At 58.5% G+C, this 27,850-nt stretch overlaps 1 protein-coding gene across 3 annotated transcripts in view; it reads left to right on the forward strand.

Annotated features, from left to right (window-relative positions):
• Positions 1–25,725, forward strand: part of CMIP (c-Maf inducing protein) — a 264,562-nt gene extending 238,837 nt beyond the window's left edge. For all 3 annotated transcript variants that reach the window (XM_060131647.1, XM_060131648.1, XM_060131646.1), the window contains 12 exons: positions 2,097–2,450; positions 11,029–11,094; positions 12,388–12,414; positions 12,717–12,765; positions 15,197–15,304; positions 17,902–18,018; positions 19,627–19,767; positions 20,565–20,612; positions 21,662–21,808; positions 22,651–22,756; positions 23,829–23,899; positions 25,539–25,725. In XM_060131647.1, the coding sequence (XP_059987630.1) occupies positions 2,097–2,450; positions 11,029–11,094; positions 12,388–12,414; positions 12,717–12,765; positions 15,197–15,304; positions 17,902–18,018; positions 19,627–19,767; positions 20,565–20,612; positions 21,662–21,808; positions 22,651–22,756; positions 23,829–23,899; positions 25,539–25,592 (1,288 nt within the window). In that variant the 3' untranslated portion in view covers positions 25,593–25,725. The remainder of the gene's footprint in view (positions 1–2,096; positions 2,451–11,028; positions 11,095–12,387; positions 12,415–12,716; positions 12,766–15,196; positions 15,305–17,901; positions 18,019–19,626; positions 19,768–20,564; positions 20,613–21,661; positions 21,809–22,650; positions 22,757–23,828; positions 23,900–25,538) is intronic.
• Positions 25,726–27,850: the final 2,125 nt, after the last annotated feature.

Consider the following 27,850-nt stretch of genomic DNA (forward strand, 5'->3'; position numbering starts at 1 on the left):
CCTGGGGAGGACGAGGCGGGCCTGCTGCCTCCCGCTCGGGCCTGCCCTGATTCCCTGCTCAAGACAGCCCAGCCCCCTCGCAGCCCACAGTAGCTGGGGATCCAAGTTCTGCCCTCACCTCCCCCAGGAAATCACGCTGAGGGATGCAAGACCTTCCCTAGGCTCAGGTCCATCCCACCCCCTCGGTCAGTCCCTGGAAGATAAAACCCCGTGCCGTCTACCGGGCCCATCTGCGGCACTCTCAGTAGGTACGTGATGTACTTGCGCACAAGAGAACAGACAACTTGACCCAGGTTAGCATAGCTCGCTGGAAAATCGCCCGATCTAAGCCAAGCAGCCTTGAAAATCCACTCCTAAATCCCAGCAAAGGCAAAGGGGCTGGAGCCGAGTACTGGATAGCAAGTTTGCTCTGAGTAACTACACCACATCCTCCGCCGGACCACACACAATTTTCCATCAGGCATAGAATTCTCGGACTTTAGCTAAAGGGTTTTGTTTTTCCCCAGCAAAGCTCAGAGTGTATTTATCAAACATCCTTGGTGGGCTCAGCTCAGGCCTGGCTCGTGGCACGTGCTGGACAAATTCAGGCCCTCTGAGCACACTGGGTGTGAGTTCTGTGCTTGAGCCGGTCCTTGTGCGCAGGGAGCACACGCGTCTCTTTGGAAGCACAGGCGCATGCGTGTGGCCCACTTAGGGAAGGACTGGACGAGCAGCTGTTTGTGATCATATCATCGTGCTCTGAGTCTCTTGGAGCAGTGGGCTCAACCGTGACTGCACACACAGGAAGCCCTAAACATGACTGGTGTCCGGACTCCACCCTAGAGATTCCGACCTACTGGGACGTTAGGATGTTTAGAAGTGCCTCAAGGGACACTGGTGTCCAGCCATGGGTGGAAGCTTCTGGCACAGGGGCAGGAAGGGTGAGAGCGGCGGGTGGAAGAAATCAGGGAGGACTTTGTGGGGGAGGAGGACCTGCATGGGATCATGCAGCATCTTGGACATGCGGTCAGAGACCTGGTTTCAAATCCAAGTCCTCTCCACTTACGAGCCATGTCATCAGGGTAGTCATTTGACCTCTGGTAGCATCTTTCCTCACCTGTCATGTGGAGATGGTAATACCTGCCATTCAGAGATATCTGAAAATGTCTGCGTGATAGCACTTAGCACCGTGCTAGCCCAGGGGCACCAACAAAGGAAGCCTGTTGCTGGAGTTACCTTTGTCCTGACGCGCGCCTCCCCGTAATGTTTGGAAGCACCCAGTGAGGAGGCGCTTTACCCAGACTCAAAGCTCTGACAAGTCCTGCTATAAAGAGGCCCAGCATTTCCCAAACACATGTGACCTCAATGATGCCATAGCGCACTTTCCTCAGCTAACACCTGTTAACCCCCTGCACAAGCATTGTTCCTCTAGGCGGTGGAGATGCTGCAAGGGGCGGGGTGGGGGGTTAGCCCAGAGCGGTGGGGTGCTACAGACAGGAGGGACGTGCAGACTCCAGGGGACTAGCATCTGGGGTTTGGGATCCCTTTGAAGGGTGTTCCCAGGTGGAGGGCAGAAGCTGAGCTTTCTCACCCAGCAGGGATGGGGCCGCAGAGGTGGGGCCTGGGCCTTGCCCCGAGGATATTAGGGGGAGGGGGACAGTTAGACCACAGGAAGCAACTAGAAGCAAAATCGCTAGTAGGTCTCATAGGTGTGTCCGGAAGGTGGCCAGGGAAGGCATCTTGGTGGAGGTGAACACCAGGGGCCTTATGGGTCTTGTGTAGAGGTTAACATCACTTATTCGTTCCACAAACGTGTCGACCGCCTGCTATGTGCTGGGACTACAGCACGTGCCTCGATGACAGGCAGCCCGGTTTGGATGCCATCCCCACCTCTCCCTGTCTGGAGGCCTTGAGGGAGCCTGTCTCCTCGCTGGTGGGGAGGGATACAGTAGCACCAGCTCTTCGCACCGCTGTGGGGTTCCGGGGACCCTTAGCCGTGTGCAGCCTGGCGCTTGGAAGCAGCCTGGTGCTTGGAAGCAGCCACTAGATGGCAGCTCGCGGCTTCTGTGACCTGCCCCCAGGGCCCGCACTCACGCCCCTCTCCACCTCTCCCCCAGCCGCGACAATTCCCCCAGCCTGAAGGAGATCCGGAATGGCTGCCAGCAGCCCTGCGACCGGAAGCCCACCTTACCTCTGCGCCTTCTGCACCCCAGCCCGGACCTGGTGTCTCAGGAAGCCACGCTGTCCGAGGCGCGGCTCAAGTCGGTGGTCGTGGCCTCCAGCGAGATCCACGTGGAGGTGGAGCCCGCCAGCACTGCCAAGCCGGCGCTGACGGCCAGCGTGGGCAACGACAGCGAGCCCAACCTCATCGACTGCCTCATGGTCAGCCCCGCCTGCAGCACCATGAGCATCGAGCTGGGCCCCCAGGCCGACCGCACGCTCGGCTGCTACGTGGAGATCCTCAAGCTGCTGTGAGTGTCCCCCGGCCTGCCTGGTGCCCTCGGGTTGGGGAGGGGCTTGCCGCTGGCTGGAGGCGTGCAGGGGTGGGCGTGCCGAGTGTGGGTGCACAGGATGCAGAGGTAGGGTGTGAGGGCACTTGTTTTGGGGTGTGTGCGTGCAGGGCTGCGTGTGTACGTGTATGCTCGAGGATCTGGACACGTGTGTAGGGTACGGGCACAAGCATGATGTCTACACCTGTGTCCATGAGTTTGAGAATGTGTGAGTGTGTACGCCTGCCAGGATGTGCTTCAGCGCACGGGCCCCGAGTATGTCTGTGCGTGTGTGGACACCTCTGCGTGTTGTGTAGGGTGTGGGCTCGTTCTGAATCTGTAATTGTCCTTGTGTGAGTATAAATGGCTTTGGATGTATGAGGGCATAACAGCATGTGGGTGATCGCCCGAGTTTCTGTGTGTTGTGTGTGTCTGTGTGTCTCCATATAGGAGTTGGATATGGGAGGGATGTGGATTTCTCTATAGGGGCAGTATGTGTGTTTCGAGTGCCTGTGAGTGTAAGTGCACACGTGTAGGTGTGTCCGGGTGCTTGTGCTGCTTCTGTGCATGAGTGGCTCTGAGTGCAACACGTGGGTATGAGCATTTGTGCACAAGAGCTGGAGTGTGTGTGTATGTTCTCTGTGTATGTGTGCAGATATGCCCATGAGCCAGCATGTGGGTGTGTTTCTGTGTCACACGATCCATGCACGCTTCGCGTGTGTGGTGCGTACCGGCCGTCCGGGTTCCAGCAGCTGTCCCCATGCAGCCTCATCCGCCGGGCGGGGGAGGGAGCATGGCATGCGGATCAGGCTCCACGCGCCTGGCTGGTGGGAGGAGTTCTAAGCAGGAGCCGGAGACCAGTCTGCTCTGAGTGGTGCTTCTGAGCTGGGTGTTTTGGACCGTGCCTGCCCCTCCCCGAGCCTCAGTTGTGTGACTCTAGAATGGAGGGGGTCTTAGTCTTTGACCCCCAAGGGTCTTTCCAGTTCCACCATTCACACCCCAGACCCGTCTCGGACTATGTGCGCCTGGGAGGGCCTTGCTGTCCACTCCCTTCCGCCCCGCGCTGAGCTCTGCAGTTCTGTGGACCAGCCGGGCCGGGAGAACCCAGCAGACGCCTCCCCCACTTGCTCCCACCAGCTCTGTCCTTCAGAACAGGACTTGGCGCCACTTGCAGGGATGGGCATTGCCCGGCGCAGTGGGTGGTGGCACGTGGGCTTTTCCGAGGGGTTGGGGGCATGACGGCATGGTCGCGTCTGACCGATGCCCGGCGCTTATCTAATGTCAGGGCACCAGGGCCCCTCGATCTGGGGGGGGCCTGCCTCCTGGGGCTCGTCAGTGTTGCTGGGGTCACACTGAGTCCCCGCGTCGTTGTTGCTCGTCTCTGCGGCATTCGTTCTGCTCTCATGAACGGGGTGCTGCCCGGAGTGTGCTCGTGGTCCGGAGGGTGGAGGCTACCTGCCGGTTGCCTGGTGAGCTGGTGAATGAGAGCTGCCTAGGGGTGCCCCTGTTCACGCTCTAAAAGCGAGGCCTGTGGTGTCTGTGGAGGTGAGCACGTGTGTGCACACACAGGCGTACACGTTATGCAGTGGCTTCTCGCGATTGGAGGTGACTCTGGTTGCAGCATCCCCAGACTCTTCCTCTGCCCTTGCTTTGGCCCCGGAGAGGAGAAGGGGAGGCCTCCCTTGGTTCCGGCAGCCAAGGCCAGCTGAGGGCACGACCGCGATTAGCGATCTCCCCACCCAAAGCAGATTTAAAATTCTGCTCAGAGAGCATCTCCGAGAACACGTCTCAGTCTCTTTAAGGCTGGAGGAGTCCCCGCTTTCTCCCAGGGTGGCGGCCAGCCCTCTGAGGGACCAGCCAGCCGCGGCCCACATCTCCTTCTCATCTGGCCGGGCCCGGCTCTCCTGCGGCCCCTGACTCCGGCTGTTTTCCGCAGACACCTGGAACTCCCAGACCTTCTGCCAGTTCGGGCCCTGATTCATAGTTCTCATTAAGCACTAAGGATTTGAGTTTCATCATGCAGTTGACACACATTTTTTTTCCTTCTTCATCAACATGCTCATGAATGAGGACTCTGTTCTTCCTGATCTGCTTCCAGACCTCCTGCCTGCCCGCATTGCCCAGCTGCCAGGTCCTGGGTGGGGGTCAGGGGGCCCGTCAGAGGCTGCCTGCTGGGCGCTGGGCGGCGTTCCTGACCACTGCTCAGGGTAGCACGTCCCGCCCCACCCGGAGATCTCCACGAAGCAGGGTTTGTACGTCCAGAAGCCTTTTTCACCTTGGGGGAGCGCAGAGCACGATGTGGGCCTGATCACTTCTTTCCCTAGCAGCTTTCCTTCTCTAACCCTGCTGCCTGCTTGACTCACTGGCCCACTGGAGGGCCTCACATGTGTCAAATCCACAAAACCCCAGCAGCTCAAAGTGCTCCAAAGCACGATACGTTGGAAAAAGCACAGATTCAGAGCCAGGCTGCCGGGTTCAGGGCCCAGGGGTGTCAGTGTTAGCTTGTGACCTTGCACTGGTTACCCACCCTCTCTGAGTCGAGCTGCCCCCAGCCATTAGAGGGCATGGCTTCGGGCCCCAGCACAGAGCAGGTATCTTGCAGGCATGGACACTGGGCAGATGGGAGTTACTACACTTTCTGACTACAACTGTGTTTCCTCTATTTTAAGGTACCATTGGGAGTAAGACACATCATCGATTTAATAACAGCACTTTGAGAGGGGAAAAAAGAAAGAAAAAAACCCACGAATGTGGCATTCAGTGCAGACTCAGTTTGCAGGAAGTGTGCATCTGAGAATCGAGGAAATGCGGCCATAGGACTTAGTCTGCTGTGTAACTGCAGGCAGTGTTCTTGGCTTCTCTGGGCCTGAGTTTTCTCATCTCTAAAATGGGTGTCTTCCTCAGAGGGGCTATTGGGAGAATTTAGGACTTGGTGAGAGTGGACTGCTGTTTCCAGTAGGACGGCTCCCCAGATGAGAGTAGTGTGTAAAGAATGGAAGGACAGAGGCTCTAATGTGGAATTGAGGGGTCCTATCAGTGCATTGTGGGGGCCAAAGAAGCCATGCTTAGAGCCTGGGCCCAGCCTGGCAGACCACGTCCACAGGAACAGGCGGGCACCACTCCATCCCGAGAGAGTGGACAGGGGCCCTGATTAGTTGTGTTCCCATCAGAGGGCCCTCAAATAGTTAGAATTTAACACCATTGGAAAGTAACGTAAACTGCAAAACGTTCCCTGGAGACTCAGAAAAGGAAAACTATTCCCAGCACAGGTCAAGGCTGACTCTGAGATCATCACCCTGTGAGGCCCAAGCTGGGTGGTTCGATGGAAAGAATGTGGACTTTGGGAGCTGGACAGAGCACGTTTGGCCTATAGTTGTTCGGATTCCAGCTCTTAACTTCCTGGGCACGTGTGTGTGGTTCACACTTTTGTTTACCCACTTATGTATGCATTCTTTCACCAAACACTTACAGCACACCCAGGTGGGCCAGGTTCTGTGCTAAATGCTGGGGACCCAACGCCCCCTGCTCTCATTCCCTCTGAATCTGAGTAGCACCAAGTTCTGAAAGCAGCGACATTGCCTGCCCGGTGGGATGGAGCGTGGGAATCTCCTGACACACGTGTGGCCACAGGCAAAGGGATGCCCTTCCGTCCAGGAAGAGAAAAGAGCTGCCATCGTGAGGGAGAGATGGGAGATGGGCACATCCACTGTTTTCTGATCAGCTCGAATCTGGCTACTTGTTACTTTTGCAAACACATGGATTTTAAAAGAGGCCTCGTTGGGCTGGAGGTCAGCTGGAAGACGCCTCACCCCTCGGGGCCTTCAGGGAAAATGCAGATGGACTTGGGGTTGTCCTCGTGACCGGGAAGCACGATAGTGACTAGAATGTAGAAGGCAGGCGCCGGGGACATCACCCAGGACCTCCCTGCTCCGTGAAGGACTGGCATAGCCAGATAGCGCAGCTCTGCTGAGCGGAAATGCCCGGAGTTCAGTGCAGGGAAGGGGGACTGTCTGGGGGCTTGGAGACCCTGGCGGACAAGGAGTGGCTGGAATAGCCTCCAACAGGCGGAGAGATGGAGAAGGAGGTTGCAGGCGACCGCGCGGCCAGGATGAAGCCCGTGAGTGTGGCTGGGGAGTCTGATGAGGCTCTGGGGTGGGGTGGACTGGAGCCCAGTCAGCATCTCTGCCCTCACGTGGGTCCTCAGGCCCCAGACACCACCGCTGCCAGCCGTTCCTCCAGGTCAGCTCACCGTCTGCCAGCCGCTGTCTTCCCAGTGGGACTCGGGGGCGGGAGCTGGGTGCCCGGGGTCGGGGGTGGAAGGACCACCTCACCTCCTTGGTTGAATGTCAGCCAGACTGGGGTCCAGTCTTCCCCCCCACCGTTCAACTGATCGTATGATTTCGGACAATGAGTCCGCCTCTCTGGGCCTCGGTTTCCCAGTTGTGAAATAAGGATAGGGACGCCTGTCAGTGCGTCCTGGCTCTCAGGGCTGCCTCGAGAATTCAGTGAATTTGTGTGTGCCACGCGTTCGCCACACCACCTGGCACCCTGCAGGCTTGCGGCAAGGACAGGTACCCCCATCCCCACGCTCAGCATCTCCGTGCTCGGGCTTCCGGCGAGGGTTTTAGATGAGGTCTGCAGAGCAGCAGAAATACACGTGTGTGTGTGTGTGTGTGTGTGTGTGTGTGTGTCTGTGTGTGTGTGTATGTATAGTGTATGTATGCGTATAGATGGACTGATCCGTTTGGAAAATTTCAGATGCAGATTCCTGGGGCTTGTGGCCACTCTGTAGAACCCAGACACTCCCTAGAGCATTTGAGGCCAGCGGATCTGCCTACAGCCCTGGAAGGTCCCTGGTGGGATGACGAGGCAGAGAAGGGGGGTTTGCCCAGGTCCCCAGCTTCAGAGATAAAGGCCACTCACTTCTCACCTTGGATTTTAATCCCTGGGCCAGCTAGTTGCCTTTGGAGGGAGCAGATACTTGTACGTGTGACGGCAGGAGCAAAGCAGAATGAGCTGTGTCCCTGACACACCCTCCTGGCGCCCTGGGCTGCATTAGGTGCCTTGCTCATGGTCTTCTAGAAAGGCCGTGGACCTCCCCTTGGTCTCCCAGGCCTCGCTGTGCCCTAGCTCACCCCCAGGGGCCCCTTTGAGGACCCCACCAGTGCCCCACCCCAGGGAGCCACACACGGCATTCTCCAGGCTGTGGCCGTGACAGAGCCAGGGTTCAGGTTGGGTGCTGCGAGCACGCAGCCGTCAGGGCCAGGCCTGCCCGTCCCAGACCCGTGTGCTGGGGGCTTCGGCTTCTCAGAGGCTTGCTTGGCCCCCCGTGCCCTCAGGCTGGCGTGTTCTCCCTATGCCATGCGGAAGATTCCGTGAAATCGGGGAAAGGGTCTGCTTGGAGGAAGCACCTTGTCCACGGGACAGCTCCGAGCTCTGGTCTAACAGCACCTGTCAAGCTGGGTTACAATTCTACCAAGTGTGCATTGTCTCTGCCGGGCCAAGGCGGCCGCCCCAAATCCTCGGAACCACTCTGCCCTCATTTCCCACGTCCACCCCTCCCCGGCCCAGCTTGTCTCTGGTGTTACCTACGCGCACCACCCCCACCACCACCCCCCGCCGCCCCCGCTCCCCCTCCCAAGCAAGAGAAAGGAAGTCCTCAGCCATGTAGGCTCTAAACCGCTCGTGGAGAGCAGCCCGAGGCCAGAGGGCTGGATTTCTTGCTCAAGGAGCCTCGTTCCAGTCCAGCTTCTCCCCTCATGAGCTCTGTGATCTTCAGCAGGTGTCCTGACCTCTCTGGGCCTCCATTTCTCATCTGTAAATGGGGGTTATAGGATTAAATGTGTGCTGCTTGACACCTGAGGCCCATCAGAGGCCCTCAGGTTGCTTAAGGCACCTGGTTCACTCTCCCCTTCCTCCCTGAGCCCAGGAAGGCCTGGCTATCCTGTCCTTCCTGCAGGTGGGCTCAGGCCTCTCACGGCCCGGCCTGCAGCTCTCCCTTCCACCCCAGGTCAGCCTGGCCTGCCAGCCCTGAGGCCAGCACTGCTCTCAGGATGCTCCTGACAGGCGCTCTGCTGGCCACAGGGATCCCACGCCCATCCCTTGGGCCTGGCCAGGCCCCGGGCTCCTAGCTTCCCAGTCTCTGCCCAGCACACCCACCATGTACGCTAAAATGGTCAGACCGGACATTTGGAGTAAGTCCAGGGGCCAGCTGCAAACTTGGAGCTGGGCAGGGCCCAGGCCAGGAAGGAAGTCCGTCTGCCTCTGCCTCTTCCTTCACCCCTGCGTCCTCCCCCTGGTCCTGCGTGAGCTGCCATGACAGAGCCTTCAGGAGGCCGAGCTCCAGGCTGGGGAGACACTTTCACCTAGACCCCTGCCCCATCCTCCCACTGAGCTTAGCACCTGGACCCAGTGACACAACGCTGTTCATTGATCACCTGCCCTTCCTCCGGAGTGAGCCATGGTCCGGGCTGTGTCTGTCCGGGAGCCCAGCAGGTCCTACACACCAGGCGCGGCCACAGCTCCTCTGACACCCACTCTGATCATGGGTGATTTAAACACTCCGTAGAGATTCCTGTATTTAATGGCATTTCTACATTGAACATATTTTTGTAAAGCAAAAGAAAAATGAGTACGTGCCCCTTTTGAGAAAGGGAACAGGGCCTGCCTCTGCAGGTGGAAACAGGGGCCACGAGATGTGTTGTTCAGTGGGCAGGAGCACAGACACGGGAGCCAGGCTCCTGGGGTCAAACCCCAGCTCTTACCGACTGTGTGGCCTTGGGCCAGTGCCTGTCTTCACCGAGACTCAGTTTCCTTGGCTGTAGAATGGGGATGGCGGGTGCATCCAGCTCACCAGGTCTCTGGGAGGAACACAGGGGCTGATCCATGTGTGTGCCTGGAAGGGCCCCTGGCTCGAGACAGGTGCTGTCTACAGTGTTTGCTCCTATTACTTTTAGATTTTTCTGGAAACCATAAGTCAGTCAGTGACAGGTGGGAGGGAAAGAGGGAAGGGGTTTAGAGGGAAGACAAGCCAGCTGTAAAAATCAATGACCGCAGGTATGAGGTCGAAAGGGGTCTGTCTCCACATCGTGATCTGGGCTCCCTGTGCCCATCCACCCATGGGCAGCATAAAGCACACACCCAGCCTCGGGCACTGGAGTCCGAGGACCTGGCTGTGAATCCTTGCTCTGAGCGTCCTAGCTGCTTGAACTCAGGAGGCACGAGGGGCCTCGCTTTCTCACCTGTAGGGCAGGTGCGATACTCTTTGTCCTCAAGTGCCTGTTCTGAGGACTAAGTGAGCCGGGCTGTGCCCACTGCCTGGCCTGGTCAGTGCTTAGTAACTCTCAGCTGGCAACACTGTCAGAACTTATCTCAGGCCACAGGCTTTTCTGGGAATTCTTTTCGGTGTGTCCGGCGGCTTTCCGCGGAACACTCCAGGGTGTGAGCTGGATTCTGAAGGCTGCCACTTTATCATCACTTTATTTGGAGGAAGGAGGGGTGGGAACAGTTCCTACGCCGGGGTTATCTAAACTGTGCATTGTTGGTGAGGGCGAATTATTTGTTCTGGGGGGTGAGAAGATCTTCCTCTTTTTTGGAATGAAGTAGAGACAGACATACAGCATACAGATATAGTGTACTTAGAGAGCAATTGAGGAAAATGTTGAAAAAGCTCCTTGGGGCGGCGGGGGGCAGAGGGGTCCAACTGAATGAAAAGAAGGTTGAAAAACAACAAATTCTGGGACTTCCCTGGTGGTCCCGTGGTTAGGACTCCACGCTTCCACCGCAGGGGGCACAGGTTCGATCCCTGACTGGGGAACTAAGATCGCACAAGCCGCACGGCAGTGCCAACAAAACAAAACAAAAGAAAACAAAAAACAGCGAATTCTATACATCAGGGAGCCCCGGGCCCACAGGACCACAAATTAGGTCTGGGGTCCGTGGCCGTCCTCTGCTTAGGCCAGGTTGCAGCACAGACCAAGGGGCTTAAACAACAGAAATGTATTTTCTCACCGTTCTGGAGGCTGGAACTGTGGAATCAAGGTGCGGGTAGTGTTGGTTGTGTCTGAGGCCCTCTCTGCTCGGCTCACAGGTGGTCATCCCTGTGTGTGTGTCTGTGTCCTGATCTCCACTTACGAGGACACCAGTCAGGTTGGGTTAGGACCCACCCCAATGACCTCGTTTTACCTCAGTCACCTCTTCCTGGGCTCGGGTCCTGGGGTTAGGACTTCAGCGTACGAATCTGAGGGGGATACGTTTCAGCCCATGACAGCCCTCCGTGCTCTGGAAGGTAGAAGGAACGAGGGTCTGGGAACCTGGGTGTGGTGGCGAGGAGCAGGAATCCGGGGAGCTGGGTGACCAGCCCCTTCGGCGGCCACGGGGAAGTCTCCGGAGAGGCTTATCAGGCCTCGCGGCCACGCTGCAGACACCAGCTGCTTGTCCCTCGGGGCCCCTGGGAGCCGAGGTCGCCAGACTCTCGCCCCATCTTTGACCCTGTGTGATAACACACCATTAACCGCCCCTCGTCTAGACCAGCCCTGACCGTCGGCCCCTCTCGTTCCAGGTCTGACTATGATGACTGGAGACCGTCTCTGGCCAGCTTGCTTCAGCCCATTCCATTCCCCAAAGAGTAAGTCCCACACACGTCCCCAGCACCCTCCGGCCCTGAAAGGACAACCTCCGTCGGCCACCCCGGCCTTAGCAGGGGGACCGATCAGGTCACGGGACGCACCGGGGGACACCACAGACGACAGCGGGAGATGGGGATGGAGGTGTTGGTCCTCAGCTGTGGGACCCCGAGGAGGCTCACTCCCACCCCCGAAAATGGGGAAATCACGTGCTTGCATGGCTAGATGGCTTCACTGAGCTAAGAGTACAAAGGCCCCATGCGGTCACGTCAGCGGTGTTTATTGTGCGTCAGATGGGCGTAGGAAAACCTGCCTCTCCCGTCTCCCGAGGGCCAGAGTAGAAATCCAGACATAACGCGTGCGGAATGGCTTTGTGTGCTGTGCGGCCATATGCTGAAAGCTCCCTTAGTACCCCCATTACAGGATTAGCTCCCGCCCCACAGTGAGCTGGGCCAGGAACGGACCCTTCCGTCTCTCCAGCCCTTATCCCAGTATTGAATTTATCACGGGAAAATAGGGAGAAAACTCTCTGGTGGATAATGGCCTGAGGAGAAGGCTTTGTCTAAATCACCAGGCCCTAAAATGCCTGCAGGCCTGTTTTGATAGCTGTGAAGGAGCCGGGCCCCAGGAGGCAGCCCCGGGGGCTCTCTCCGGAGGAGCTCTGTGTTTATGAAATGCGGCTCTCCCAGGGGCCATTACACTCAGTAATTACCCCATTTGCCGGCCCAGCTGGTCCCTGGAGCCCCCAGGATTTGAGACTGGAGAAATCCGACTCCTGAGAGCAGTGGCGTCATCGGCTGCAGTCACTGTTCCCACAGCTGCGGGGATACACCTGACGGTGGGCCCATGAGGCGATTGGCCCTGAGAAGGGTCCCCGGTTGCCGCTCGGATGAGTGGTGGCAATTAGCGCAGCCGCGCCTTAGTGGTGGAACAGTTCACAAGCACACCTGGGTCCCTGGTGCCCACGTGCAGACGTGCTCACGTGCACCCCCCGGAGCGCCGCTTCTGCTTCCTCTGAAGCCTGGTGCTCGTGACTAGGTGCTACCGTCATCCCCATTTTACAATAGAATTACCCTCCTTTTAGAGTAAGCAGGGGCCCGGGGAACTCAGCCCGTTCCCGTTCCTCTGCTCCATGTCATGTCGAGTGGGGACACGATGTCGGTGTTTCATGCTCAACTTCCCCTTCATTCTTGGAATCCGGCAGAAAGCCTGCCGCCCCCAGAGGAAGGACCCTGGGTCACTGTGCTGTTGCGAACGCCCTGCTCACTGCGGTTTTCCCTTTGTTTCTGTTGCAGAGCTCTCGCACACGAGAAGTTCACCAAGTGAGTATTTGGGCAACGCCCTTGTTACCTTCTTCCCGGACGAGTGTCCTCTGTCCTGCGGGCGTCCCCCAGCAGCCAGCCCTCCTTCCGGCCCGTCCTCGTCACGTGCCTTCTGGGAGGCAAGGATGGCTCCTCCCAGAAGTTCTCCCGGAGACGCGTGTCCAGGCCCGTCCAGGCGTCTCCTGATCCCGCCAGCTCAGCCGGTGCCCCCGCCCCTCCCCAGCTCTGTCCTCAGCCCCCCATCCTGGCCCACCCCAGCCAGGACCCAGGGCATGACTCTGCCCCTACCCCGTCTCTTTCAGGGAACTGAAGTACGTGATTCAGAGGTTCGCCGAAGACCCACGACAAGAGGTGAGGCCTCCCTCTCCCTCGCAGGCACACGGTCCAGGCTGCAGCAGGGCGCATGTGGCTCTGTCGGGGCCCCCTTGTGCCCCGCGGGCATCCTTAACAGTTTACAAAGGCTCCTTTGCCTTGTGCATAAACACAGCCCCCAACCCAAGTGTCCAAGCCTGGCCCGTGATGTCAGTGTTTTACTGTAAACTGAGACTCCCCAGAGGTGTTTCCCACCGGCTCCTTAGGGCACGGGCCATGGTTTAGGGCCAGGCTGGCACCCGGGCTCCTAACCAGCTCTGAGATACGGCTCATCCTCTCTGGTCCTGCCGTTCTGAGTATCAGCGGGCCAGGGAAGATGTCTGAGCTGGGATCTGAGCCAGGTTTTATTTCCCGGGCATGGTGGCCTAGGGCCTCCCCGAGGGGCCACTCTGCCCCTCCAACAGCTGGGCTTCAGGGAGAGGGCAGCAGCCTTCCCTCCCAGAGCCCCTGTGTGTGAACAAGGACTCAGAGTGGGCTGGGAACCCACCCCAGCCGTTCTCCCATTGCATCGCTGTAATGACAGCAGCAGCCTTCGCTGGGTGCTCACGCTGTGTCAGGCACATGCGTTCTCTCATTTAATCCTCACGACAACCCTGTGACTAGGTGCTGCCATCATCCCCATTTTACATTGGAATCACCCTCCTTTTAGAGTTGAGAAAACGGGGGTTACATGCCCGAGATCACACAGCTGGTACACGGGCCGAGGCCCTACCCTCACCCGGGGGTAGTTAGGCTCCAGAAGGGGCGAGCCATGCAGCGTGCGCAGCGGGCCGGGCGGGGGCTGCCCTGAGGTGCTCAGGCCCCTCCTCTGTGCACACAGAGTCTGGGGCACGAGGGGCCTGGTTCCCAGGCGGGGACAGAGGCGGAGCCGGAGGATGAGGGAGGGAGTTCTTCTCGGTGGAGCCAGAGTATATTCTAAGAGGCCACACTATAAAGCCTGGGTCGAGAAGGATCTAGAAGGATCTAGTTCGAAAACACCATGATTCTACACCTGCCTCCAAAAGCGATCCTCAGGCAGAAGCCATAGACAGGGAGCTTTTAAACGTCTGGGTACCAGCGATGGTCTCCGTTCTTCTTAACCCTGAGCCATCCCTCGCCGTGCGTGAAGGCAGAGTCTCAGAATTCCCCTGGAAAGTGAGGCTTCATTTCAGACACCGACTTTGAAGTTGATGAATAAAAGCGGTAGCAGCTGCATCCCAGAGCGGAGCGGCAGTGCCGGGTGCCAGGAGGGCAACTTCCCAGCCCGGGTAACGCCCGGGAGGCTGCTGAGGACACGGCCCCCCCGCAGGCCCCTCTTGCCAGCCGTGCCTCCCGCTTCCGCCCGCCTCCTGCTCTGATTTCCTCTCCTGCTTCTCTTCCCCTCACTCGTCTCCCTTCCCACCTTCTCCCTCCCAGATGGAGCCACAGTTGTTTTCTTATAGATTCTCTGCTGTATCTGTTGAACAGAGTTTCATACTCTTGCTTCCTTGTTTCTCTGAAGTATAGCTAAGTTAGCGGCCGATAGTCTTCCAACTCAGAGGGGAAAGTCAGAGCCCTGCCGCCCCTGCTTTCTGTTTACTTGTGTGTGGGTTGTGATCAACTGAATATCTGTGAGTAAGTGACTCTTGGCAGGAGCTCGTCCTTCACTCTCTCCCTGCAATTACAGCGGGGCCGGGGTGGATGTGGAATTCCTCCCACATGTGTACACGTGTTTGCACACACGCACACACGCCACCCACACACAGACGCGTGGAGCCCTGGGGAGGAAGCTGAGAGCCACAGAGAGAGCTGTGCTTCGGGCAGCACTGAAATTGCCCCCGACTCTGGACAGAGACCCTTTCTCCTAAGGAGAGAATGTCAGGGTCCCAGAGAGAGAGAGAGAGAGACATCGGCGGGACAGAGGCAAACCCTGGGGACAGCACCCATGAGGGTGAAGTAGGGAAGCAGGCAGACCCCCAGAGGTGGAGGGGCAAACGCCCCAAAAGTGAGGGAGTGGGGCAGAGGTTCAGAGAGAAAGGAGAGCAGAGAGAGAGAGGAATTGGAGACACAGAGAGGGGGACAGACACCCAGACAGAGAAAAGAGAAAAAAATGCCCCCATCCAAGGTGCAGGAGAGAGCGGCACAGAGGTCCCTTTGCGCCTCTCTACCCCGACTTGGCCACAGACGTGCTTTATTCAGGGCAGCTAAACAAGCCAGGACCCGGCCCTCCATCCTGAGGAGCTGGAGTTCCCCTGTTTATGGATATCAGAGTTTTTCCCAAAAGGCCTTCCGTGGAATTTAGTAGAAGGCTGGGCGGGTCTGGACTAAACTAAGTTAAACCAGTTCCTTAACCGTGGGACTTGTCTGGGCGTTTGCCATTGGCGTGTGTGGATCGTGGGCCACCGTCGTCGTGGGTCTGCAGGGGCTGACCAAGCCTCTCCCCCTGCGGCAGGTCCACTCGTGCCTGCTGAGCGTGCGAGCCGGCAAGGACGGCTGGTTCCAGCTCTACAGCCCCGGAGGGGTGGCCTGCGACGACGACGGGGAGCTGTTCGCCAGTATGGTACGTGAGGGGCAGGGGTGGGAGTGGCCGGAGCCACGGGCGGGCACACTGGCTTCCCCTCCCCTGACCAGTGAGAGAGCCGCCCCGTGCCCGCTGGGGCCAGCCCTGGAATTTCCAGGCTGAAAGGATGCCGGTGATGAAGATGGTGATGGTGACGCCGGCCACAGGTGTCACTTCCTCATCTCTTACCTGAGCAGGCCCCGAGCCAGAGGCTCCCCCAGCAGCGTGAGGAGGGACACTTCCTATTACCCCATCTTCCAGACGTTACAGGTGTTAACTGCCCAAGCTCATCGGGTTCACTGCAGCGCGTTGCTTTGTTCAAGGGACTGAGCGCGTAATGGGCACAGGTATCCCAGAAGGCGCTGCAGATCCATCCGCCAGCTCGTCTGATCCTTGCCCCGTAGCGCCAAGGTCAGGATGACCGGCCCACCTTGGAGATGAGGCATCTGAGATCCCCAGACCAATAGCCGCATCCTTGGTGACTCCTGATACTTGCCTTGTGCACTGTGACCGACACCTCACATGCACGATCTTTCTTCATCTTCACGGCAGCCCCATCCCTTAACTACCTCTGTGTGGAAACGGGCACAGAGAGGTGCAGTGGCTTGCCCGAGGTCACACAGGCCTCCGGCCTCCAGGTTCCTCCCTCGGCCAGGCCCACGCTGTCCAGAGCCGGCCCTTCTTCCAGTAGCAGAGAGTGTCCATCTTGTGAAAGGAGGCACAGATGCCCCTTCCCCAGGGCAGATGCTCCTCTAGGCGGCCGGCAACCTCACCTAGCCCGCTTGCTGACGAAACCAGCTCCGTTCCACAGTCACTCATGTTCCAGAGCTTGAGGAAGGCGCAAGCCTAGGCCAGCTGTGGCTAAGGTTGCAGCCCTGCTACATGCTAGCCTGATGACCTCAGATCAGTAACTTGCCTCTCGGGGCTTCGGTTTCCTCGTCTGTGAAACGGGGAGCGTAGTCCTGGCGTCTCGGGGTTACCATGGTGACTGCCTGTGATAATATATGCGAGGCACCGGGCCAGGGCCTAGCGCACAGTGAGTGCGCAGAAGTGACGGGTGTGGCTATTCTCATCCCTACTGGGCAGCCGGTTCAGTGGGGTGAGCAGCTCATAGCGCTCTCCGCAGTGAACTTGGCAGTGTGTGCGCAGTGACGACAGACCCCAGCACTGCCTCTGGATCCTCTCTGGAAAGGGGCTTATTTTTAGGTTCCTTTCCTTACGCACTTGCTCTCCACTCCTCGCCTGCTGCCTGACACGTCCCCTTTGAGTGCCCTGTGTGTCCTGAAAATGCTGGCCTTGCCTGCCTGCACCACCTCTCACAGGCTTCTCTGCTCTGATGTCACAGCTTCACCATGGCAACGCCCCGTGGTCCCCCCCGCCCCTTGGTGCGGGGACTGTGAGAGAGAGAAGTCAGGGAGCTGGCAGCTCCCCAGCCTGAGAGATTGCATTTGTATGCCAGAGTTGTTGGTGATGGAGCAGAAAAGAATATACGTGGGGAAGGAAGCAGGCAGCCCCTGGATGGTGATGCGTCGTTCCCATGGAGACGCATGGCACGGATGAGGTCCCCTTGATTAGGCTGCCGTTTCCAACCGCAGAAGGGCCTTTGCTCTAACGTGAAGTCAGGGGGAGAGCACACCAGGTGTGTGGGCCTCCCAGCCGTTGGTTGGGGACCCTTGCCCTTGGGCACCCATCTCCAGATGCACCAGAAAGAAACACACTTTTCTTAATGGCCGGCCTGCGGATAACCCAAGATGGAGCAGAATTGGCCAGTTCTTGGGTTTCTGGGGCAGGCGATCACTCAGAATACCTTTGGGACTCACAGGGCGCTTGGGAAGGGGAGACGGGGCTCCGTACTGTTCCCTACCCTGCGTGTGAGGGGTGGGCCTGCGCACCCTGAGCAGGGGCTGCCGAGACGTTTCCGCCAGCTTTGACAGTGCCACGACCCAGAGGGCCAGGTGTCAGCAGAGTCCCGAGGGGGACGGGAGAGGGGGCTTTTGTGTGTGTGTACGGAGCGGAGGTAAAACATATATAACATACATCTTACCACCTTAACCATTTTTTAAAATATTTTTATCGAAGTGTAGTTGATTTACAACGTTGTGTTCATTTCTGCCCACCTGAACCGTCTTTAAGTGTACAGTTCTGTAGCGTCAAGTGCACCGACAGTGTTCCGCAGTGACCACCACCATCCATCTCCAAACCTTCATCTTCCCAAACTGAAACTGTCCCCGCTGTAAACACTAGCTCCCCACGCCCTCCCCCAGCCCCGACACCCCACCCCACCCCCGCTTCTCCTTTCCGTCTCTGTAGTCTGACCCTAGGTCCCTCCCATGAGTGGGACCCTACCGGATATGTCCTTCTGTGAGTGGCTTACTTCACGCAGCACAGTGGAGCCGGTGTCGGGGGTGGGGGGGGCATCCTTTGAATCCCCCGGGGAGAGTCTGGTGATCGTTGCGGATGCAGTGTCCAGACTGGGTGTGGGGCGTGTCTGATCCGTGTCTTCTGGTCTCACGATCCTTGTAGCACGTAGAAGGCAGGCACCGCGGGCCACAGCCCACGCGGTCACTGCCCTTCACCTGGCCCATCTCTCCTCACAGGTGCACATCCTCATGGGCTCCTGTTACAAGACCAAAAAATTCCTGCTCTCCCTGGCAGAAAACAAGCTGGGACCCTGCATGCTCCTGGCGCTGAGGGGGAACCAGACCATGGTGGAGGTAAGGAGCTGGCCCGAGTCCCTGGTAAGGTTGCCAACTCTCCCAGGACTTCATCCTTGTTGATGGAGCACCTTCTAGGAGCTTCTAGGAGCCCCGAGTTATTACAAGAGCTGGGGACACGGCAGCGGATGAGGCAGGCACAGCCCCAGCCCTCCTGAGCTTAGCGGGAGCGGGAGACCTTCATCAAACCGTCTGCTAATTTCATTTTAATTTCACTTTTTGATCCACGTGGGTCCAAGGGATCGACTGGGCAGGTTTCTGTTCCATTTGTCTGTTGCTGCAGAACAGACCACCCCCAAATGGGGGCTAAAAACAATAATGCTCATTTATTTGCTCCTGGGTCTTGGGATGACTGGGCTCAGCTGACCACTTCTCACTCTGAGTGTCTCATGGGGTCGCAGTCAGATGGGGGTGGGCTAGGTCCTCCCAAGGCTGCTTCCCTCACGTGTCTGGCACTGGCCTGAGGGGACTCGACCAGCGGAGGCTGGAGCAGCTGGGGCTGCCAGGCCGCCGTCCACACAGCAGCCTTGGTCGTAGCCGTCCCACTCACCGAGGAGCACACACCAGCCCCGGGCACTCATGTCACCTCTGTCTCCCCCAAAGTCCCCAGAAGCCTGGGGCTTCCACAGCCACTGTCCAAAGAGACCCGGCAGAAGCTATATCTCTTTTCCTGACTCAACCTCAGAAGTCAGGCAGCATCACTTCTGCCACTTTCTGGCCATGAGAAGTCGGTCCCCGGGACTTCCCTGGTGGTCCAGTGGTTAAGACTCCACGCTCCCAATGCAGGGGGCATGGGTTCAATCCCCGGTCAGGGAACTAGATCCCACACGCATGCCGCAACTAAAGATTAGCGTGCCACAACTAAGACCCAGTGCAGTCAAATAAATAAATAAATAAATTAAAAAAAAAAAAAAAGAAGTGAGGGCTTCCCTGGTGGCGCAGTGGTTGGGAGTCCGCCTGCCGATGCAGGGGACGCGGGTTTGTGCCCCGGTCTGGGAGGATCCGACATGCCGCAGAGCGGCTGGGCCCGTGGGCCATGGCCACTGAGCCTGCGTGCCTAGAGCCTGTGCTTCGCAACGGGAGAGGCCACAGCAGTGGGAGGCCCGCGTGCCGGAAAAAAATAAATAAATAAAAAATAATAGAAGTGAGTCACCGAGGCCAGGCCCATAGTCAAGGGGATGGGAATTAGACTTCACCTCTCAGCAGGGAGAGCATCAAAGAGTTTGACTCCCAGAGCTTTCCGTGGAAAAGCAAGGGATAGAAAGAGGTGTCCTGTCTTTTGGGCTCTACCGGGCCATAGGGGCCCGGCGTGCATGGTGCCCACAAGCGTTAACCAGGAGCTCCCACGCGCTGAGTGTGTGTGCACTAATGTTCCCGTTACACAGAGGGGACACCGGGGCAGGCGATCCCCCCAGCATCGCACAGCCGGAAGTGCAGAGAGCGGGGAGAGAACAAGACCTGGGAACGCATGGGTGTGCCGAGCTTGGCCGCCTCCCGAGGCGTGAGGGGCTCTTGGGACAGGCTGAGGGTTCAGGCCTCCGCGCCTCCGAGGACCAGCCCTGCCCAGAGCCTCGGGCTGGCGGTAACTCGCCTCCCGGCTCTTGGCAGATCCTGTGCTTGATGCTGGAATACAACATCATCGACAACAACGACACGCAGCTGCAGATCATCTCGACCCTGGAGAGCACGGGCGTGGGGAAGCGCATGTATGAGCAGCTGTGCGACCGGCAGCGGGAGCTGAAGGAGCTGGTGAGTCCACGCCCGGCTGCCCGGCCCGGCTCCGGGGCTCCCCTGCCCAGCAGCGAGAGCGTGGCTGCAGTGAGCAGGGCAGAGCCCAGGGTCCGTGGCACCTGTGCCGGCCTCCACCTCACTGACTCCTCCTCCAGACCCAGAGAGGTCGAGATTGCCACCCGCCACTTTCCAGATGATCAGAGAGGCTGAGTCTGTGGCCCAAGGTCAAACAGCCCATATGCGCCCGGTCACAGCCACATCCTGTGTCACCCTCCGAGCCAAGCCTGGCAGTGGCTGTCTGTGCCCCTCCTCCCTCCCTCCCTCCCTCACCCACTTCCCTCAGGCCCTTCATTTCAGGGCACGGGGCTTGATTTCCAAACGCCAGCACCCGTACCTCCTGGCCAAAGGGCTTTCTCTGTCCACGGGCACAGCAGGACAGAAGGGTGGAAAATTCACACCCCGTGGTCTCCTGGAGCAGCTCTCAACCAGTGACTGACAGGAGAGGTGGGGTCTCCCTGTGAGATGTGACTTCGCCACCATTTCCCCGAGGCCCAGGGGTGATCACAGCCTCTTCCTTTAGGGGCCTTGTGGTCTCAGTTCCCCGCTCCACCGCTGGGGTTTCTTGAGGTCGCCTCTCTGATATACCACCTGCCCTCAGACCTGGCCTCGGGGTCTGCCCCTGAGACAAAGACCACCATGTTGCCCGCCACTCCCAAGGAATACAAACAGTGCCATGAGAGGTGTTACTGGAGGTGCGGGTACCGGGTGAGGGCTCAGGGAAAAGTGGGTCGTAACCAGTCTGACTTCTGTTGCAGCAAAGGAAAGGCGGGCCCACCAGGCTAACACTGCCCTCCAAGTCCACAGTGAGTCGGTTTCATTCTCCTGCAGGGCTGGGAGGGAAGAAGCGGGTTACCCTCCCCGGTGGGGAACAGCAGACAGTGTCTGCTGGAGGTGATGGGAGGAGGTAAACAGGGACCCTATGGTACTTCCCTCCCTAGGAGGGAACTGGGTTGCAGGAAACCAAACATTATGATAAAGATTACTGTTGATATTAATGTTACTATGTTACCAGTTACTCACAATGATGACGATAATAGCTCATATATATGGAGGATTCACGTACCACATAAATTGTGCTCATAATTCATTTTATCTTATGACAAGAAGCCTATCAGGCTGGTGCCTCCTTCCCCATTTTACAAGGTCTTCAGGGATCTTAGTTCCTTCTATCCTGCTGCCCCACTGTCCTTGGCACATAGCTTCCACCTCATAGTCCAAACTGGCTGCTCAAGCTCCAGCCATTTTATCTCCATTCAAGCCAGGAGGAAGGAGGAAGAGGCAAAGAGGAACACGCCCCTTCCCTTTAAAGACCTTCCTGGAAGTTCTGCGGGACACATCTGCTTGTATACCATTGTCCAGGTTTAGCACGTGGCCCCACCTAGCTGGGAGATTAGCCTTAATCCAGGGCAGCCAGTTGGCAGCTAAAACTCAAGGATTCTATCACAAAGATGGAAGGGACCCTCAACGACCTCAGAGTCTAGTGCTCACATACTCCTGGAAAGGGCCTCAGTGTTTGCAGGTAGGAAGTGGGCGCAAGCTCCCGCCTGGGAAAGTGAGATGGTCGGACACACGTGCACACGCCTGTGGGAGGGACGTGGCCTCGGAACACCCCACTGGTGACTCAGGCTGTGGGTCACAGCTCCGAAGGCTTTCTCCAGCTAGGCAGCTGCCGCCACGGAGACGTGGAGGCAGCCGCGCCCTCCCTGACACCCCGTTTTGTCCCAACCCACTGGACCGTGCTCTCCTCCCCGCCACAGCTTTCTGTGGGGCTGGGGAGGGGAGGCTTAGGGCCTCGGGGAGCTGCTGGCAGCCCCAGGCCTCCTGAGACCCCGCCTGCCCGTCCCGTCTGCAGGATGCTGACTTGGCTCGTTTGCTGAGCTCTGGCTCCTTTGGAAACCTGGAGAACCTCAGTTTGGCCTTCACCAACGTAACCAGTGCCTGCGCTGAGCACCTCATCAAACTGCCTTCTCTCAAGCAGCTGAACCTGTGGTCCACTCAGGTACATGTGGCCTGCCCTGCCCCTGCCCCCTGCGCCCCCTCCGTGCCCACCGTGCACCCCTGCCCCAGGCCTGCCCTGCACCCTCCTCCATGGCTGGCTTTCTGCCCAGAACCCACGGGGCCATTCGCTTCATCACCACGCCCCCTCCACGGCACAGCACCCACGTCCCCCGGAGGGTCCCAGGCCAGAGAAGGTTTAGCCCCTCGTGAAGCCCAGTGGCCCGTCCCACAGTTGGAGTCGCCAAGGCCCAGAGCAGGGGCGTGCCCGGCACAGCTGACACGTGACACAGGTCTCACACCCCTGCCCAGGGGGTGTGCAGGCGGCTGGTGGGTCTCCTCCTTGTAATGACCACAGCGCACGGTGCCCGCTGCCCGTGCTTAGTACCGACTGGGCTGTTAAACACGTATCAGCACGTGTGGTCTCCACTCCATTGTGAGGTGCAGGCCCTGCCGACACCTTCATCTCGCAGAAGAGAACCCGGGCGTTCCCAGCTGCCCTGCTGTCCCACTGTCCCGCCCAGGGAAGGGCCACCTCGGCTCCCGCTAGTAGCCACGAGTCACTGAGTTCAAAGCCACCCTTGACAGACGGCAACACCGACTCCAGGGGGGGGCCCTTGTCTGGTCCACGGCACTGGCAGAAGCTGGATTTGAACCCGGTCAGGGCACTGGAGTCTGGCGAGAAGCGAGAGCGGCCCAGGCCCTGAGGCGTGGAGGCCATGGGCCTCAGGCCTGGGCTCTGTCCTGTCTCCTTGCTCCGCCGCTGCCCCTGCCTCGGGGTCGTCGCCCCGGGCGCCCGGGGAGGCCAGCGTCAGTGTCCAGGCTGAGCAGGTCTCTGCCCCACAGTTTGGAGACGCCGGCCTGCGGCTCCTGTCGGAACACCTCACGATGCTGCAGGTGCTGAACCTGTGCGAGACGCCCGTCACCGACGCCGGCCTGCTGGCCCTCAGCTGTGAGTCCCTCCATCCATCCCTTCATCCCTTCCTCCCTTCCTCCATTCACGCACCGTGCTGTGTGCTCCCGGAGCACCTCCCCCATGCCAGGCAGAAGTATCCCTGCCCTCGTGGAGCTGATGCTCTAGAGGAAAAAGGAAGAATGAGTGAGGCCCAGCCTGTGCGCTCCCGACGCTGTCCCAGCCCCTGAGGGCGATCGTGCTCCCCTGAGCCGCCACAGCAGCTGCAGCCCCAGCCACAGCCTTCACCCGGGAGTTGGTTAGAAATGCAAATTCTCGGGCCCTGCCCCAGACCTGCTGACTCAGAAACTGCACTGTAACAAAGTGCCGGGCGATTCTCAACGCACAGTAAAGTTTGAGAAGCACCGCCCTAGTAGGAGGAGCCCCAAAATACTCGAGGCACCTAGAGCTGTCGACTTCTGTACCCTGACCCCAATCTACTAAACTCAAATCTTGGGTGATGTCGAGCCTGGGAATCTGCATTTCCCATTTCCAGGTCCATTGGTTTAGATGAGAGGCCCTGGGCCTCAGCTGGGAGGAATCCAGGAAGGCTTCCCAGGGAGGTGACTGGATCTGGGGGTGAAAGACACATACGTAGGAATTGACCGAGGGGGAGGCATTCTGGGCAGTGGGCATGACTCCTGCAAGGTTGTCGGCACGTTCTGGGTGGCTTGGGAGTGGCTGGGGGCAGGTGACGGGGTAACGGAGGGCAGAGAGGATGAGGTTTAGAGTCACAGCGGGGTCCACTGTCTGCAGTGCGGCAGGCAAGTTCTGGGGACATTTGGGGTACAGGCAGTGGAGGGACATGACAGAGGGGGACCAGAAGGGAGAGAGGCTCAGAGGGCAGGGGGAGAACGTGGGCCCAATTCAGATCAGCTCCTGCCTGAAATAGACCTTCTGTACGTAGTGGTCCCGGGCTGTGCCTCTGAAACCCCACCTCCCCGACCCCGTCTCTGAACCAGAGGCCTCAGCAACTCAGTCCGCCCCCAGCTTTTCCATCCTGTACCTGCAACTGCCCCTTGTGGGGTCCCACTGACCTAATGACTGTGTCTGTCTGTCTGTCCCTGGACAGCCATGAAGAGTCTCTGCAGCTTAAACATGAACAGCACCAAGCTGTCGGCGGACACCTACGAAGACCTGAAGGTAATCCTTTTCTTCCCTCCTTCCTTCCTTCCTTCCTTTGCAAGTGCAAAGGTCCTGAGGCAGAAAGGGTTGGTACGAACCGACTTTGTAGCCAGCGTGACTAGAAAGTGAGAGAAGAGACCGGAGCCAGACCGGATAAGGCCTCGCAGGTCACGGAAGGACTCTGGATCTCATCCAGGTTCAGGAGGCTCTCAGAGGCTCTAAGCAGGGTAGTGAGTTCTGCTTTTACAAGCTCGTTCTGGTTGTTACGCGGAAAGCAGGATTTTTGAGGGCGAGTACAAGCAAGGGGTAGCAGCATGGAGAAGGTTTGCAGGGCTGGTGCAGTCACACAGGTGAGACCCAGGACCCGCAGGCTGGGCTAGGTTGGCAACTTAAAATCAAGGAAAGAGGATCTGGGTGGTGGAAGGTGGGCACATTTTGTTTGTAAAAACGCATGTCTCGTCAGGGCTGGAAGGGCTGAGCCTTCAGCAGGCTCCTGCCGCCCCCTCATCCTGGGCCCAGAGGAGTGGGCTCAGCCGCAGAGCCCTGGGAAGGAAGGGCCGGGCCAGGAGCGCACCAGATCCTGGGCGCCCTGGAAGCCCACCTCCAGCAGGGCCTCCCCCCCCCCCCCCGCCTCAGCTTCCCCTCCAGCTCAGCCAGACCTGTAGCCTGAGGCCCATTCACTGGCCAAGCCTCCAGACGCCTTCTGTGTGGCAGGCTTGCGCTGGGGACAGGGACGCCGAGGTGCGGTGGGCTCACCCCTGCCCAGGAGAGAGCTCAGTCCCGGCAGACAGACACGTGCAGCAGACTGCAGCAGGACGGGGCTCAGGGGCCAGCAGGGAGGGGACCGCCAGCTCCGTTCATTGGGGCGGGAGAGCCTGCACAGAAAGGAGTGGTTAAAGTGAGCCTGCCGGGCAGGCCAGTGCCCAGGAAGCTGGGGAGGCGGGAAGCAAAGGCAGGAGACCAGTTAGCAGCCTCTCTGTACAGCAAAGGCTTGTAAGAAAAAGTAAACCGTTCATAAAAGAAGGCAGAGCAGAAGCGCGTCTGGGTGGCAGCGATGGGGGGCAGGAAGCCGCTCTGAGGAGTAGCAGGTGGGATCCTGTAGTCCGGCCACCGATCCACGTGGGGGAGCCTGAGTGGGAAGGATCTCCACCCACCCGCCAGGAACCGGCAGCTTACGGATCCCTCTCCACTCTCCCCGCCGGACTCCTGACAGCCCTGAGGGCACAGGCACTGTCTCGGACCGGGTGCTCTGGGTTTGCCCTGCCTCGCCCCGTCCCGTGAGCCAGGGACTGGACTCAGATTCCCTCCACAGATGAGGAAGCCGGCTCCCGGAGGCCAGGGCTCTACCCAAGGGCAGGTGGCCTGCAAGTGACGGTGGTGGGGGGCGCACATCCTGGGTTTCCTGCCCTCAGAGCCAGTGACCCGAAGCCTCTGTGGGGTGGGAATGTGGGCTCCCCAGCAGCTATCGCCTGCTTTCTGTGGAGCCCCGTGCCGCCTACTTGGTTCTCCCGGAGGTTCCCCAGCTCTGGGCTCGGGAGCCCCCGATGGTGACAAAGTGGGGAGGGCATCGTGGGAATGCCAGCCGCCGGGCGGGGGCGGGATGGAGCTCTGCGCCACCAGGTTCTGGAAGGGACTGGATCCTTCTTGCTCCCCCCAGGCCAAGCTTCCCAACCTGAAGGAGGTGGACGTCCGCTACACGGAAGCCTGGTGAAGCTCCCACTCGGCAGGAAGGAGTTTGCAACTGCGACACGCAACTCTTGACTAATAGCTGTAGAGCAGCGGGTCTCGGGGTCCCACCCCGCGTCCTGGCTGTGAGATAGACGGGGGAGTCTTTCTGGGGGCGGAGGGCGGAGGGGGGAGGGGGTGGGGAGGGGGTCCGTAAGCACGCCCAGCCCCCACCTAATTCTTTTAGCTTCATAATCGGAAACATTGACCTGATCTAAAACGGACTTTGTAGCAACCAGAGGAGCGGCAGCGGGTCGGGGAGAGGGTGGGGATGGGGGCGCTTGGGGAGGGGGGACCCTTTGTGGATTTTCTTTGCCTCTGTGTTCAATGCCATGTGGGAAGAGTCAACTCTGATGCCATCGTCTCGCAACCCCGACGGGCCTGGAGGCCAAGGAAGGATGCTTTCTCCCTCCGAGGCCCTGCGGAGAACTCGCCCCGCCATCGCCATCGCCATCATCGCCATCGGACAAGACCCGGTCACGTGGTCACGTCATCACACCCACACCCGTCCTGTGTCCTCGCCATTGCTATGCAAAGTGATTCTTGTTGTACATAAGATTTAAATAATGCGCCTATTTAAGAAACGTTGACAAATTGCAGGTCTGGGACCTGCTTCTTATTTATGAAGTCTTTGACCCGCCCGCCCGCCCGCCCGCCCGCCGGCCGCCCCTGGCGTGTAGTACTGTACAAACCAGTCAGCTGTCAGGGTAGTGGTAGTATTCTTGTTATTTTTTTAAAGGAAACAAACAGACGGAAAAAAAAAAAAAAAAAGAACCTCCTTGGAAAATTAATTGCTTTTTCGTAATGGATTCTCTATGCTAACGCTCTCATGTCGGTCCGTCCGTCCATCCCTCTGCCCGCCACGCCACCGTGTGTTTCGATCCCAGACGTCTCCAGTTTCCTCACAGGGTGGAGGTCAGCTGGGGGAGGAGAAGTGGGGTCCCCACATTGTCGTCTTGCTCCTCTATGGCCCCAGCTTTCTCTCGGCCCCCTTTTACACATTTGGAGGGGGAGGGTGCTAACCTGTCCTCCCATCCGTCCCGCAGGAGAGCTGCCCCTCCCCCTCCCCCGGAGCTCTCCCATCTGCGGTGGCCTCTGCTGCCCCCATCCCCGCTGAGGCTCTGCGACCTGTGGCCTCCCCGCCGTCCTGTGCCTCCCGCGGTCCCCTCATGCATGCCCGCCTCTCTGCATGGTCTCTTGGGAGAAGAGAGACGTCGCCTCCACCAGCCTGACTGCCCACCCCGCCCACGAATGTGACCACTGCAGCGCAGACGCCCCTTCTGCCCCCTCCGTCCCCACACCTGCCCCAAAGACACACCAACCTCTGTTTCTTTTATAAACAAGCCCTCACTGTACAAAACAGCCCTCATGGTTTACTTGGGGTCCCCTCTCCCCCAAGCCCCTTCTTCTGTTGGTTTAGCACAAACACAGCCCCCCTTCAGCACCTCCAGACCTAACCCCCAGTCAATGTAATTGTTTTATATATATTTAATCTTATTCAATGGAAACCATGCTTTTGTCGTTTTATACTTTGCTAGGTAGACTTTATTACCCCCCGACTATGCCCTCATTTTTTTAAAAAAGGGAAAAAAAAGAAATTGGGTTTCAGTCTTAATTCATTTTCCGTGCCAGGTTTGATTTCGTGTGTGCGTGTGAGTGTGTTCCGTTTCGTGTTTTTTTTTGTTGTTGTTGTTTTCTGTTGTTTGGTTTTATTCGCTCCCCTTCGGTCCCATACTTTACAGCACTCTGGTGCAGGAAGAAGCAGAAGCAAAAAAAAAAAAAAATTTTAAAAGAAAAAAAAAAAAAAGAAGAGTCGAGACATGCCACCTTTTCCCTTCGCACTGTTGCTTTTCCTGATGGTTAATACTACTGTCACGTAGCTGTGTTCAGAGATGTGAAATACTTTCAGGCAAAAATAAACTGTAAGTGACTCATTGACATCTGGCCTTTCTGTGTGGCTTTGAAGGGGCCTCCCAGGGCGATGGGAAGGGACGAGACCTAGGCCGAGAGTCGGGGGCTCACGGCAGAGCCCGGACACCCTCTCCGAATGTCCAGGACTCCTCACCCTGGCGCGTTAGGGGGCAGACCTTCCTTTGTTGTGAGGCCGCCCTGGGCATCAAAGGATGTTGAGCAGGCCTCCCGCCAGCCCTGACCCACTAGATGCCAGGAGTACCTCTCCACCACCCACTGCAGTTGTAACTGAAAATGTCTCCAGATGGGGCCTAGTGTCCCCGGGTGGGGTGG

The sequence above is a fragment of the Lagenorhynchus albirostris genome, chromosome 19 (assembly GCF_949774975.1).
Source record: "Lagenorhynchus albirostris chromosome 19, mLagAlb1.1, whole genome shotgun sequence".
In the NCBI taxonomy this organism is placed as follows: domain Eukaryota; kingdom Metazoa; phylum Chordata; class Mammalia; order Artiodactyla; family Delphinidae; genus Lagenorhynchus; species Lagenorhynchus albirostris.